General features: G+C 58.1%; 1 protein-coding gene and 1 long non-coding RNA gene across 3 annotated transcripts in view; one reads left to right on the plus strand and one right to left on the minus strand.

Moving 5' to 3' along the window:
* MYT1L (myelin transcription factor 1 like) overlaps positions 1 to 14,400 on the plus strand; it is a 197,139-nt gene that overhangs the window by 150,056 nt on the left and 32,683 nt on the right. For both annotated transcript variants that reach the window (XM_030311735.1, XM_030311737.1), the window contains exon 16: positions 10,781 to 10,843. In XM_030311735.1, the coding sequence (XP_030167595.1) occupies positions 10,781 to 10,843 (63 nt within the window). The remainder of the gene's footprint in view (positions 1 to 10,780; positions 10,844 to 14,400) is intronic.
* On the minus strand, positions 6,295 to 11,028 carry LOC116737995. Its single transcript, XR_004343458.1, has 3 exons — positions 9,218 to 11,028; positions 6,634 to 7,031; positions 6,295 to 6,508 (listed from the first exon to the last, which is right to left on the minus strand). It is a non-coding gene; the product is annotated as an uncharacterized LOC116737995 (long non-coding RNA).

The following is a 14,400-nucleotide window of genomic DNA, read 5'->3' on the forward strand; positions in this document are numbered from 1 at the left end:
TCAGGCCCCCCAGGGAGCCGAGCACTCGCAGGCAGGTTTGGGCGCCTGAGATGGGCAAGGCCCCTCCACCTCCAAGTCGACTTCCCGGCAGGAGTGGGGCTGCACGCACTCACCTTCTGGGCAGAGTCCCCTCCGACACCCCCCAGCCCCCCACACCCAGACAGCACGGTCCCCCCTGGGCAACCCGCCGACACCCCCTCGGGGTCCTCAGGCCAGCCTCCCCTGAGAGCAGCTGGGGACAACACCCTGGGGACGGCGGGCCACGCCCAATACCTAGGACGCAGTGACCCTAGCTGCCAACGTCCTGCTGAGAACGAGGAGGACATTTAAGACAGGCCACACTCAGGGCCACACGCCGGAGCTCTGAGGCATCTGCACCTGCTCTGTGACCCTCAGGACCTAGTTTGCAAACGGGAAGACCAAACGGCACAAGAACCACACCAGACAGAGAGGACGACGAAACCACCAGACGCTGGGCCCCAGCGGGGTGTGCCCTGGGCTGGCCGTGTCACCGCTCGGGCTCCGCCCTCCTTCCCCAGAGCCTGTGCTCAGAGTGACAAACCACCCGGAAGGCACCCCAGCTCCTGGGCACGGCAGGCAGGAGAGGAAGGTTCTGGGAGGTCAGAGGGGACGGCACACAGCCAGGCACAGTGCTCGGCTCACGTGAGGCTCGGGGAGGCTGGACACACAGGAGGAAAAGCCGGAGGCCAGAGGGCCTGCTCGAGGGAGGAGCCCCTCGTGGGCGGGAAGTCCGCGTGACAACGTGGGGGCCCTGAGGCAGAGCTTTCCAGGAGGGAGGCCCAGGCGTCCAGTCACCTGCAGAGACGTGGGGGCCGCAGAGAGGAAGGCACGGCCTGTCCCCCAGAGGGAGGACGCCTCGGGCTGTGCACAGAGCCCAGGCCCTCAGCCCCGGGAGGCCTCTGGGTGGTCACAGCAGGCGCCAGTCCATCCCGCCCTAGGGACTGCCACGCTCCCAGGGGGCCCCACCTTGCTGTTGAGCACCGCGTGTTGGGGGCAGGACCCCCCAGGAGCGTGGCCCCGGGCTCTTAGGCACAGTCGCGCAAGTGTCCCTCCTCCCTTCCCGTTGTGAGGACGGTGACTTCGGTTCCTGCCGTCTCGTCTTCTCCAAGCTAAGGCCTCCGAATGCCGTATTGACTTTTCTCTCAGGTGACCTGGTCGCCTGCCGGTCCCTGCCGGAAGGCAGCTCCTGTCCCTGCAGAGTCAGGGCACGGCACGGGCTCGCGGCGGGCAGGTGTCCAGGGAGGCCGTCTGCCCAGCAGCGTCTTCCACGTCCGTTCGGTTTATCACGGCTTTTCGTCTTGTTTCCTCAGCATCTTTCTCTGCTCCGTCTCTTCTAACTTGTCCGGCAGGTCCGGGTGGGACAGACCCCGAACTCCCCCAGGGGCCCGGGCGAGGGCTGAGCAGACAGCCTCTGTGTCCCCTCTGCCGCGTCACCACCGCGTCCCTTCCGCAGACCGGCTGGCGCACGGCACACCGTCCTCGCTTCTCCCAAGCTCCCGACCCTCAGCTGAGGCTTCCCCAACAAGGTGCGGGCGTCTGTGGAGGAACGGGTCCCTGGTTCTCTCTCCTGGGGGCTGAGGGGTCGGGGCGAGGGCGGCCCCGTCGCTCTCGGGTCCCCGCCACAGGACGCGTCTGGCCGGGCTGCCGAGCCCGGAGGCACCACGGGGGTGCCCGGGCCTCCCGGCCCCACACCCGCCCGGGACAGTGGCCCGTGTGCAGGGGCTGCAGGGTCTTGTGGACGCCTGTGCTGCCCTCAGCCCCCTTCCTGCCACCCTCCTCTGCGCCTGCCCTGGTCTCTCCATCTGGACTTGGTGTCCCCGTCTTCAGCTCTCGCTGGTTCCCGTCTTGTCCTCAGTGGAACGCACGTGCTGTGCAGACTCCAGAACCAGCACCGGGGTCAGACCTTCCGGTCGCAGGGGTGCGGGCACTGAGCCCCCTGCTCTCTGCTCGGCCCCTCGTGACCGGAAGGGGACCACACGGTCGGCGGACAGTGTGACTCTTAGAAACCGCTTTGGCTACATCCTCGGTACAAAGGTCTAGAGCAATTCATTGTACTTTCCTGCTATCCCCTCCACTCTCCCTGTTTTAGGAGACACGAGGGTCCTTGCAGATCGATCACTGGGGATCGCAAACAGACGAACAAGTGATCTCTGTCTTGCAGCACAAAATGAGCCCGGCATGAGGGGCGGCTTGGTAGGGTAGGAGCCACTGATCACAAGGGGACATTTACGGCGAGTCTAGCTGAGCTTCGGGTCCGAAGGCATGTCTGTTCTCATCTTGACCTGGCGGCTCTTTGTGCAAATTTAAACAGTATACTTCACCTGTTTAGGTCTGTCTCTTTGCCTGTAAAATAAGCATATTTGATCAACCTAGTTCTCAGAACTCATGCTAACTTAAGAGTCTCTGAAATCACTTAGAAACGGGACCCAAAAAAAACCAAGGTACGAAACAAGGCAGGCCCCCCAGGAAGAAGGGAGAAAAGGCTGGAACTCAATCTTGTTATGTGAGGGATGACAGAGCAGAAAATAAACTAAAAAAATAGCTTAAAACCAGGTAGCTAGCAACAAGCAGCTGGGCAGAAGACAGGGTTTGGGGACGGCAGGAGAGGAACACAAGGTGGCACTGTGAGAGATGACGGAGAGGCCCAGGCCAACACAGGATGCAGAGGCAGCAGGCCGTTTTCTCGTCTCCCGGTTAGGACCAAACACATTTCCTCCAGACAAAAGACAAAAGAGAGATTCAAAAAATAAAAGACCCCCAAACATGACAAACAGGGGAAAAACGGGACAAACAAAACTAGAAAGAATGCTAGGAGCAGGAACACGACCTCAGCTACCAGGAGAGCGTGTGCTGCTCCCGGCTCCGTGGCCCCCGGGCCTTTCCTTTCCTCTGTCCCGAAGACCTGACTCTCCCGCTAACGTCTGGAAGCTTGAGGAAACGCAGCTGCTTGTAAACCACCCAAGCCCCTCTCCTCATTGAACTCAAAAGCAGTTTCAAACCGTCTCTGGACAGAGAAACGGAACCCATGTCCCCCAGTCACTGTGGCTTTTACAGCCCGAGCCGCTGGCCACGGAAGCCTGCGCGTGGCCCAACAGACCGCTCTGGGCCTCGGTGTCCCCAGACGTGCAAACGCCGCGTCTGCGCTGCCTCGGGTTTGCAGCCGCCCCCGGGTCTCCCCGTCTGTCCTCAGAGCCGGGGCGTGGGCTGGCGCGTGCCCACCGCGGGTGGTAGTGGTAGTGTAGCCGCGAGGGTGCCATCGTGGTCACACTGGGTCATCCGTCTGTCTCGGGCGCGGCCCGCCTGGCTCGTGACGCGGGCGGAGCGGCGTGGCCGGGCCGCCGGCCTCCGCAGAGAGCCCCTCCCCAGCCAGCGGCCCCCGACGGCAGGCCGGTCCTCGTGGTTCCACGTCTGGCTGTTCACCAGCAAGGCCGGGGGTCGGGGGGGGGGGGGGGAGGATACGGTCCCCAGCGCCCTCCCCTTCTCAGAGGCCGGGCACCTTGGTGCGGTCCTCGCGGGTAGAGGCGCCCCCCGTCGCGCATCTCAGCCCCGCCCCGCGGCCGGCAGGCGCCCCAGTCCTTGCCAACCGCCCTCCCTACACTAGACGACACTGACTGCCTAAGAGCTCAGTGCGATCGGCCACAGGTGAGTGCCTCCTCGAGGGCCCCGCGCGAGGTCCCTGCATGCCCAGGGTGGAGCCCGCCCGCATCCCGAGGTCGCGGTGCACGTGGACGCCCGCGTGGGACAGGACGTTGGAATGCTGGTTTCTGTTGCCTTCGCTCAGCCGCACCAGTCACCTTTTGTGTGTTTTTTCTTGCATGGGTCCTCCGAGTCCAATTCCAATTGTGGCTCCGGCTGCCCCAGTCTCTTGTTTAGCCGCTTCACTGCTGCTGGACGTGCATGTGCTCTGGCAGCAGTCCCCATGGACACATCCCGTTAAGTGACTGGGACGCCAGGATGTGCTAGGTACGTTCGGCCGCACCGGACAGGAGCCTACTCCCGGACGTTGCCGGGACCACCCCGCGGGCGGCAGTGCGGTGTGGCGGCGAGGGCCCCAGTCAGGCTCCCCCCCCCCCCCCCCCCGGACGAGGAGGCAGCATGACCGACCGAGGAGTTAGAGCTTAAGACCCGGAGGCTGCATGCGTGGAGAGGACTAAGAGTTGCATGCGGCATGAACAACAGGCTGCACCTCGCCCCCAGCGGCTCCCGCGGCCCCCGGACAAACGGGCCCGGAACGGCCCAGACTCCGCCTCAGCTCCGCGGGGGCCCGTGTGGTCCCGCAGGCCCGGCCAAAGCCAGGGAGGCGCCCCGGGGCCCGGGTCGGGGGAGGGCGGACGGGGGTTCACACAGCACACGTCAGGGTGGAGGGGACCCGAGCCTGGCGGCCAGCGCGTGGGCCTCTGAGTCAGGATGAAAATCGCTAGAAGCATCCCGGTTGTGGATGGGTGGAGGCTAAGAACCCGCCCCCTGGACCTGAGCGCACGCACCGCGTGCTGTGGCCCGCACAACAATTGGGCACCGCGGAACTGATGCGGCCCTAACTCTCCACCCACGTCCCCCTGCTTCTCCCGACCGCACAGCTCCCGGGGCGCTCTGTCCACCCGGGGCCCAGGGTTCCCGCCCCGCACGGCCGCACTCGCACCTGCGGCCTGACCTACTCAGAAAGGTTACCTGAACGACCGAAATGAATTTTTTTAATCATGCTAAGAGTACCTCTAACAGTCTTTTTCCTTTGTTGGTTTGTTTTTGAGTGTAATTTAAAGAGAAAAGTGCTCGGACGAAAATGTGACACACAATCAGGGAGCAAGCAAGTTTTCCAACTAAATTCTTCTAATATCGGGGTGGCCGCTTCACACTTTGAAACATGTAGGTTTCCATAAAGCTAGAATGTCCTACACGGCCACGTGAAAGCCCCTCGCCCGACCCTCAAGGAGGAAGGGGGACGGGGAGAAACCAGGTGTCAGGGGACCAAAGCGGGAAGCAAATGGGGGACTTCCCCCGGAACTGCCTCCCGGAGGGGACAGGCGCTCAGGGGCTCTGGCAGGCGGGACCGGCGCCCCAGCCGACCTCTCCGCAGGTGGGACGGCTGAGGGGCCTGACCCGCCTCTCCCCAAGCCCTGCAGCGTCCACGGGGCTCCAGCCCACAGCTCGGACTCTGTAGCTCGGCTGTGTCGTGAGCTATTTCTGCCGGGTGGCTGGGGCCGGGGGACGCTTGGAGAGTGCCACACGACAGCGTGGGGCCTCTGTGTCTGGGCTGCAGAAAGCTCAAGTATGCATACTTAATATTGCATTTCAAAAAAAAAAAAAAGGGAAAATTAATGAATGTCTTACAGGTTAAAAAATGGTTTGCAAGATTTTGTCTTTCCTTGAGTTTCAGGTAATATATCCAAGAAATTGGGCAGAAGTAATGTATGTTGCTTTTAAGTGACCTGTTCTCTTTGCATTTGGGGAGAAAAATCACAGACATGTAGCGTAAGAATCGGTGTATGTCATTTTTCCATTGAAAATATCTTTATTTTGCACTCCTCTGAATTTCTTTACTGTTTCCCGTCTACGTGACAGAAAAAAACAAAATAAATATATTTTTAGAACCATATCTCTTTAAGCAAAAAAAAAAATAAATAAAAAGCAGTTTCTGAATTGAACTTTTTATATAAATAAAGCAAAGACTTTTGTACATGTGGCCTGAATCGTTCCAATTTACAAACATATTTTGCTATTATGGACGAGGCCTAATCTTACATTTTTATGAGTTCTTTTAAAGTTGAGGGCAATAGAAAAAAATTACATATTTTTTAATACTTGACATTTTACTTAATTACGTTCCCTTGATAGAGTGGCCATGAAAGAAATGAGCAAGAAACGTGGCCGAGGGCCTTTCCACGAAATCCTCCCAGAACTCCAGTGCACCCCTTGGACCATTTTGTATGATCACCCTGGATCCTGTTTCTGTGGATTTCTAGCTACTGTCCTCAGCCTCGCAGGGCAGTTCACGGAGGCGGGTCAACCACAGACTCTCCCGGTGCAGCCCGGAGACACCCACGGTTCTTTCTGCCTCTGTGTAGAAGGTTTTTAAAAATAAGTGATGGACTTTTACCAGGAGGAGAGAGCCTGAGACACCTTCAGATATTTTTTGCTGTAAGCTGATTCGCAGGAGATGAGCTGGGTCTTTCTGCCAGCACAGCGAGGGGGGACGCCGGGCACAAGGTCACAGAGGCTGCCGCACCCAGGGTGTGTTACCGCTCAGGGCGGCGTCACCCCCCAGGTAGACGGCGAGGGGCTGGCCCTGTGGGGTCAGGGGCTTAGCCACCTGCTACCCGGCAAGGGCGCCTGGGCAGCACCTTGGGGTCCCCAGGAAGAAATGCTCGTGTGCGTGGAACCCGCCCTGCACCTCACTGACGTGTCACCAGGGGGGCAGAAGCCACAGCGGTTCACCAGTCTCAGATCACAACGTGTAGTAACATGCACTCTGATGCAGGCATCCGTTTAACTGCAAGAAAACGCCCTATTTTAGATGTCCTTCTTAATAGAACTCTTTACCAAATCCTCATATTTATTTTCAAAAGAGAGGGGCACAATAGCGCCTTGGAGGAGGCACTTTAAAGATGTTCTTACCAATAACGAATCGACACTTCAGTCGTGGGTTTGATGAGTTCCATTGCTCCCACCCGGTCTCAGGACAGGGGTTTTAGATGGGCGGGAAGACGACACTGTAACAGGTGTGTGTCTCGCGGAGGGACAGATCAGGGCAGACACGAGGCTGTGACATTCCTGGGACGTGTGCCAGTGCAAAGTCTTATGGTGTCCAGGACTATGTATTTTAATGGAGAGACATTAAGTTGTGCTTTGACATTAGGGCATACATCCTATGACCCCCATTGTGGCTGTGATCAGTGATAGTTCCTGTGTAGATCCAAACAGAATGTTTGTTTTGGTGTACATAGCTCAGTGCAGCCATGAGCACAGGGCATTCTGGGAGGTTCGGGCTCGCAGGTCTCTTTGCCGTCTTAGATCTGCAAAAGCAACAGAAACCCACACTGCTCCCACCTGAGAAGGAGCGGGTCCATGACGTCAGAAGTCCAGGAGTTTGTGAGTGGTCCTGATGTTTTTCCAGATTATACTTGGATTCTGCAAAACCTAAACACCTTTTAAAACATGTTAGCATGATGTTCCCATCGCCATTCTTTTTTTTAATGTTTATTTCTTTATTTTGAGAGAGAAATAGCACTAGTGGGGGGAGGAGCAGAGAGAGAGGGAGAGAGAGAATCCCAAGCAGGCTCCACACTGTCAGCCACGGGGCTCAAACTCACAAACCGTGAGATCATGACCTGAGCCAAAATCAAGAGTCGGGCCTAACCGACTGAGCCACCCCGGGGGCCCCGCCCCATTGCCATTTCTAAATGTCTTTTTCGGACCAATTTTTCCAGCCAGATGATAACATGCCTCAACCCCAAATCACTTTCTCCTGGTATCACTGAGACCCCGAGGCAAATGCAAGATCACAGATAAGGCACAAACGTTTTTGTCTCGAACATCCCCCACCCCCACCCCACCCCGGGCGGCAAGGAGAGCTCTAAGATTATCTCCGCACCCGTGCTTGCTCAGACTATCGCCACCAAAAGTCCCTTGGACTGAAAGAGAAGCGATGTGTGAAGCAAGTGTTTTATGTCACAGAACTTTGCATCTCCAAGTACAGGAACCTAAAATAGACTCGGTGCCATTGTCCCCGGGAACTGCCAGGGAGCAGGGAGGGCGGCCGACTACTCCAGCGCAGAGAACCCGTGCCTGCCTTCTGGGGAGTTTCCATGGAAACCCAGTCAATCTCTCCTGCCATTTCAAAACCCAAGCTGTGCGGCACATGCTCCTGTCTGATTTTATCCACGGGGGACTTTGATTATCCCACACGGGCCTCCTTTCATGGAAAAGATGTGCTCTTAGATGGGTAGATGCAAATCGAGTTTTGGTAAATCGATTTTACACCGCCCCGTTATCAAGGGTCCTGGAGCTGGCTCGCTTGGGAAGCAAAGACCCCTTTTGTTAGGTGAATCATCACTCCCTCATTCACCGACTTCAGAAAATTGTATTTTTGAGTGCTGAGATTTCTTAAAGCTAGGAAATCGGCATGTAAATCCAGGAGTTTAAAAAAGCCTTAAAGTCTTGAGCAGCAACAGAAAAATGAACACGAAGAGCTGGTACAAGACAGAAACCTTTCTGGGCTGCCTTACGTGGTCCGGAAGCACCACCTAAAGGTGAAAAGGCTGAATCACCTCCCCCCCAAAAGCCTTGGCTGCGTCACGGGGAGCGAACAAAGAAAGGCAGCGAGCAAGGCGTCCCACACCCCCGCCTGGCCTGGCCAAGGTCTCGGGCTGCCGCGCGGCCGGCGTGTGGCAGGTGGAGGCCACGAGGCCGCCCTCGGTGCCCCCGCGCAGAGGTGTGGCCCTCGGGGAGCAGACTCGGGTCACAGGGCCTGAGACAGGCCTGGGGCTCCACCCCCTCTGCCCGGCTGACGTTGAAGGCCGAGAGGACGCTTTCTGGAAACGTTTTTTCTTTCCCAACACAGCGGAAACGGGCCAAATCAATATTTTGTGTGTTGTTTTCATGGTGATAAAGGACATTTTAAACACCTCTTTTTTTATCAGATGATGCCTTTGTAAATGGCTTAAACACACAAAATCTACTCTGAAAGTCTTTCTCTCTTTTTTTATAATTAGTAAAATCTGATTTTCATTTGCATTATTTTGGTTATAATGGTTCACTTTAAATTTGAACAGAATATGTCAACCTCCTCCAGCCCTCACCAAAAAAAGGCACATTGAAAATTCTCTACTCGTGTTAAAATGAATAAATTTTAAATAAATTTGCGCTGAGTGCTTAAATTAGGAAGAGTTTGAAGAATTTTTTTTTAAGCAAAAAGCAAGGCCAAGTGTGTATTATTGGCTAGTAGGAAACATTTCTGTTTCTTGATACATTTTCAAAACAGAAACTTGCACGAAGATGAGCTTTTCTTAGACAGAATGAGGTTTATTGCCTTCAGACTCCCCTCCCTCGGGGCATGTCGTGGGCGGGGGCAGGGCGGGGGCAGGGCGGGGTGGGGGGGTGCGGAGAGCGGGGTGCCTGTCCACACGAAGCACCATCCATGAGAGGAACCAGGCAGTTCAGCTCGGTCACTTAAGTTATTATTTAGAAAATAAATACTTACCCATTGGCAGAATAGCCTCGCGATCAGACTTTAATTGCACACAAACAGCTGTCGCTCTAACAAAACTCAGGTCAACAGTCAGATTTCGGTGGTGGTTCTCGACACACAGATTCTGCACACACTTCATTGTTCCACCACAAGCGCATATATTAAAACTCCTGGTTCCGAGTGTCCACACCAGCGACGTGGCAAACGTGATCCGTTTGCCTCTTTAAGCTCTCACAGCAGGGGCCGTAAACGGAACTTTAACCTGTAACATGACACGGCAAATAGCCGTTAGCGCACCGTGAGAGCCAGGACGGACCCCTCTCTTAGGACTGAAGGAGATGTAGACAGACACCGAGTGTTGGCTTGTGACACCCACCGCCGTCTCCGCCGGCATCCGGCGGTGCTGGGGGGGCAGCGGGGCCACCGCGTCCTGCTCCAGACAAGTCACTTGCTGGCCCCGTCTCAGCATCCGGTGTCCCCGGTGACTCTGAGCGGAAAGCCACGTGAAACCCCTCAGAAGCAGCAGACACTGGTTAAATACTTGAAGTTTGTGATTTTTGTCCTTACCAGGCACTCGGGTGCTCACGGAGTGGGGGTGAGGCACAGGGCTGACCCAGGCGTGATGTTCTTACTAAGTCCCTTCATCCTTGTTGTTTTTGAGAGTTACAAGCTATCTGGATAGAAAGAAGAATTTTTTCTTAATTTTTGTCCTTGTTTTTTACAGTCCCGGTGGCCACATGGCAACCAGAGTAGCTTGAGATGCAAGGTGTCTGCAGTGCACCTGACTTTCCTTGAGACAGTGCACTTAGGACGTCATAGGAAGGGCAGTGATGACGAAACCGTTCTTAAAGAACGCCGTGTCCCGTAGCGCAGGCCGACACAGAGCCGGTGCAGGTCCCAGAAGGACTCTAGGGTCTGGGCTGATGGGGACTGCTGGACCAAGAGATCCGGGCTCCGTGCGGGTCGGTTAAGGTCACGGGGCTTTAAGGCAACTCGAGGTGGCCTGACGCTCTCATGGAGTCCCCACGGCTCAGGCCCAGGCACCGCCCTCACTGGACTCGGGTCAGCCAGGTGGCCCAGCTTTAATGGGAGCCCGATTTAGTGCCGGTGTTTCAAGTGTAGACAAAGAGCAGTCCCTGCGCACGTCCGCCGTGTACGAAGCTTGCTTCGTGGACGACTGCTGTGGCTGAGTCCCACCGACCCCTCCCTCCCCGAGGCTCACATGAGCAGGAGGGAAGCAGGCGGGGGGTGTCTGCAGGGGTCAGAGTCTCTGGACTCAACAGCCTCGAGCCCAAGCCCGAGGGGGTGTTGTGAGCGAGGCAGGTACCGAGGGCCTGATGCTCCGGAAAGCGTCCTTGTGCTTGGAAGGAAGAAGGTGGCCAAGGTTGGTATCTGGTGGTGCGCTAGGTGGGCACAGGTGCCCGCTCCCCGCCGCGGGGCTTCCTGTTCCGCTCGTCTCTCTCTGGTAGGGAGGTGAAGCATTGAGAGTATGCTTTCTGGATGAGTAAGGGCGTGACGTGTTGAGGGGGTCGATTTCTCTCAAGTCAACTGGCCGATCTGCATTTGTGTTTGCAGGTGCCCGACCCCCGGCTGCGACGGCTCTGGGCACATCACCGGCAACTACGCTTCTCATCGAAGGTACGTGACGAGCCCGTCCCCCTGCACGGCCCCGCTCCTTGTCCCGCCGCGCGGGCGCAGGCCTCCAGCAGGCTCGGGTGCACGCTCCGTGCCACCCGCCGATGCACCAGACGCCAGACCACCACGTGGCGCCTTCCCCGTGGGGTCCTCACGGGAGGCAGACGCTGCCAGCCCCAGACCGCCCGCCCCCCGACGCCCCACCTGTCCTGCACCTGCATCCGCCTGTGAGAGACTCCTCGGGTCATCCAGCAGCAGCCGTTCTAAAGCAGAAGAGGACGGGGAAAAGGACCATCGCTGGCAGAGAATAAGGTCCCTGGGACGGCCACTGAGAGGCAGGCGTTCCAACACCGCTGGGAGCCGGCCTCCTAAATATGAAAATCTGAGCCCCAGTAGCAGAGCTGAAGACACGACTCGTCACAGGCCCTGCTGCTCCCAAGGGGAAGGGATTGTCCAAAGGGCAGCCTGAAGTCTCCCTCCTGGGTGCCGGGCCAGGCGTTGGAAGTGACCTGAAAGAAACTCTGGAGACCTTGGGTCCACAAAAGTGGATCTAGACCTGGGGTCACCGCACCAATTTCTCGTCCTGTTCAGTGAGCAAGAACAGGCAAGGCCAAGGTCGGGACAAGGAATTCAGGAGCTAAGGCCCATCCAACAGTGGGAGGTGGTGCTGCAAATACAGAGACTGACACTGCTGCTGGGTCACTGTCTGCATTTCCCAGCATAAAGTGGGCGGTCCCCAAGTGGATGAGCATCTGGGCTTCGGATGCACCTCCCACGAGGAAACAAAGAAGACAGGACGGAGCGGAGGGGGAGAGAGGGAAAGGGAGGGGGAGGGGGAGGGGGGAGACAGGGGGAGAGAGGAGAGAGGGGCAGAGAGGGGGACAGGGGGACGGGGGTGCAGAGGCCCCTGACAATGAGAGTTAGCCGCCGGCCACCCAGCACAGGGAGGGTGCTTGCCGGTGGATCGTGTGCTGCCCGTGGCCGCCCGAGTGGTCAGATGCCAGTGGTCAGAGCAGGGGACGCTGAGCGGCTGCCGGCCCGGTTTGGAGGAGGGCAGATGCAGCCTCCCCATCGGGACCCCACCGCGTGCCCCGTGCTCCCCGGGCTCACTCCGGAGCACTCCTCAGCCGCTCAGATCCGTGAAAAGCGCAGCTTAGGAATGGAGAACTGAACGGTGGGGTCCCGGGAGGATTCCTCACATGCGTCCTCTACGTCAGGGGCACCCGCCTGGGCCCTGCGGACACTGGGGGCCGGACGGCGCCCTGCCCAGCGCACGGTGGGACGTCTGCCCACCAGACGCCAGCACCACCGCCGCCGTGGCTCGTGATGGCTGCGGAAAGTCTCTGGACGTCACCGAATGTTTCCCGGAGCCACCCCGAGGACCACAGGGGGCGGAGCAGGCGGGGGGGGGGGGGCAGCTTGGAGCCCGCCGCGGTCAGGGGAGTGCAGAGCAGGAAAAAACACCCGCAAACACACCGCCAGTGTGAAGTCACTGGTCCGGAGTGAATTCGGTGAAAGTAAACCCTCCAGTTAAGTGGGAAACGCCAAGCACATTCTACGCTACCCTTTATTTTAATTTATCTTGAAAAGAAATGTCTGTGTCCTCACGTGACCACGACTCCCAGCACGGTGTCTGCACAGCTAAAAGTGGACATTTGGTGGTCACTCCACGTCCAAATGCGTGTTCTGCTACTGATTTCTCTTTGGGCTTGGTGACACGTAATGTATTAATTCAGTTTCCCCATTTTTACTCCCTGAGCTTCTAGGTTAGAGAGGGGGGTATTGATAGAGCACAAACCTATGAATAAAACGTCACAAAGCCCAGGTTTCCTGAAAAGCCAAGCCCGGGCACGTGAATCTGACCCGGTTCCCGGCAAAGCTGAGCACAGCCAGCGCCCCCCCGCAGGAGCGCCCCGAAAGTCCAAGCGGCGCACAGGGCCATGCCGTCTGTCCCACTGGCTGAGGCCACCACCCGGGGAAGCACAGACACGGCTGGCAGCTCCCTCGGGCGGCCACTGAGGAAGGAGAGGCTGGCGCGGAGCCCCCCGGGCCTGCCGCTCACGAGGCCCAAACACAAGGAGAGAACCTGCTTTCAGGGTTAACCGTCCACTGTCGCTTCCCAGGGACGCGAGGAATGTCACCGATGAGCAAACAACAGAGAAAACGTCTTTAAAACGGTGCCACAACTCAGGCAGCCGTGAGCCCACGCAGCCCTCCTGCCGTCCCGGGTCTCCCAGGAAGCAGGGGCCCAGAATGGGGGCCGTGGATGCCGAGCCCCCCTCCCTCGCCAGGGAAAGCAGGCGGTCAGGCCCTGCCTGGGGCGTTGCTGTGGGCCGGCCGCCCTCCTGACTGGGGCACAGAGGCCAGGTGCCCCTCTCAGCCGGCAGCCGGGGACAGTGCGCTGTCCTCCACGGCTCTCAGGGCCACGCCGGTGTTAGGTGAGGTCGTGTCCTCTCGCACGGAGGAAACAGGTTCAGAGTTGGCCACCTCCCCGCCCAGAAGGGCCCCGAAGGTCGCCCAGTCCCGGCTCTGGGTGGGAGAGGTTCTGGCCTGTGCACACTCCATTTCCGTTTTCATGGTGCGATTTTCTCATCTCTGCACCAGCTCTGACGCTTCCCTGAATTCAGTACAATCCATATTTGCTGGCGGTCTCTAGGGTTCCGTCGACAACAAAACAAACAAAACCGGATGCCTGGAGGGCTCGGTCGGTTAAGCGTCTGACTCTTGATTTCAGCTCAGGTTCTGCTCTCACGGTTTTTGAGTTCGAGTTCGAGCCCCTACTTGGTATTCTCTGTCTCTCCCTCTCGCTCAAAATAAATAAACTTAAAAAAAGAAAAAAAAAACGACCCAGCCCACCGTCACGTGTGCTGCCTCCCTCGGTCCTCAGTGACAAGAGGGACCGCGTCTGCCACGTGAGGCTGGAGGGGTCCACAGAGACCACGGCCCTGTCCACAAGGACAACAAGGATCCATTGCTCGAGCTGGCCCTTCCCAGGCCGGCCGTTTCCTGCCAGCGCAGCGGCCCCCCCACCCCCACCCAGCGTGGTCCCAGCACTCGGTCCCGAGGAGCTCCTGATCCCTGTGACCTGCCATGGCTCACATGCAGCAAGACTGCCAAAGCCTTGAGCTGTCACAAGCCACCACGTGACTCTGGCTCCCCAGGACAGCCTCCCAGGCTCAGAGAGCAGCTGCTCGCTTAGGGTTCCAGAATGTTCTCTGATGGCAAAGGTAGCACGTGTCGAGCACGTACTATGTACCACGAGCATGGCTGTACACGTTGCCTGTGTGGTCTCGCTGTCCTACGGGACTAGTATTTGTGTCCTGACTGCACGTGAGGAAACCGCGCAGGGAGGACCCGAAAGCCGCGTTCGGAAGTAACGGGCACATCCAGGAGGGGATGGCCGCTGGCGGGAGGAAGCAACGCGGGCCGCAGGGCCCCGGATCCAAGCCAGGAAGGGCCGCGGGCACACGCAGACCCCCGGCTGGACACACGGTGTGGGACTGGACGCGGGCGACCGAGCACATGGCTCTCGCGCCCCCGGAACTCGCAGCTCAGCAGCC

Source organism: Lynx canadensis, chromosome A3, assembly GCF_007474595.2.
Source record: "Lynx canadensis isolate LIC74 chromosome A3, mLynCan4.pri.v2, whole genome shotgun sequence".
NCBI classification, from domain to species: Eukaryota; Metazoa; Chordata; class Mammalia; order Carnivora; family Felidae; genus Lynx; species Lynx canadensis.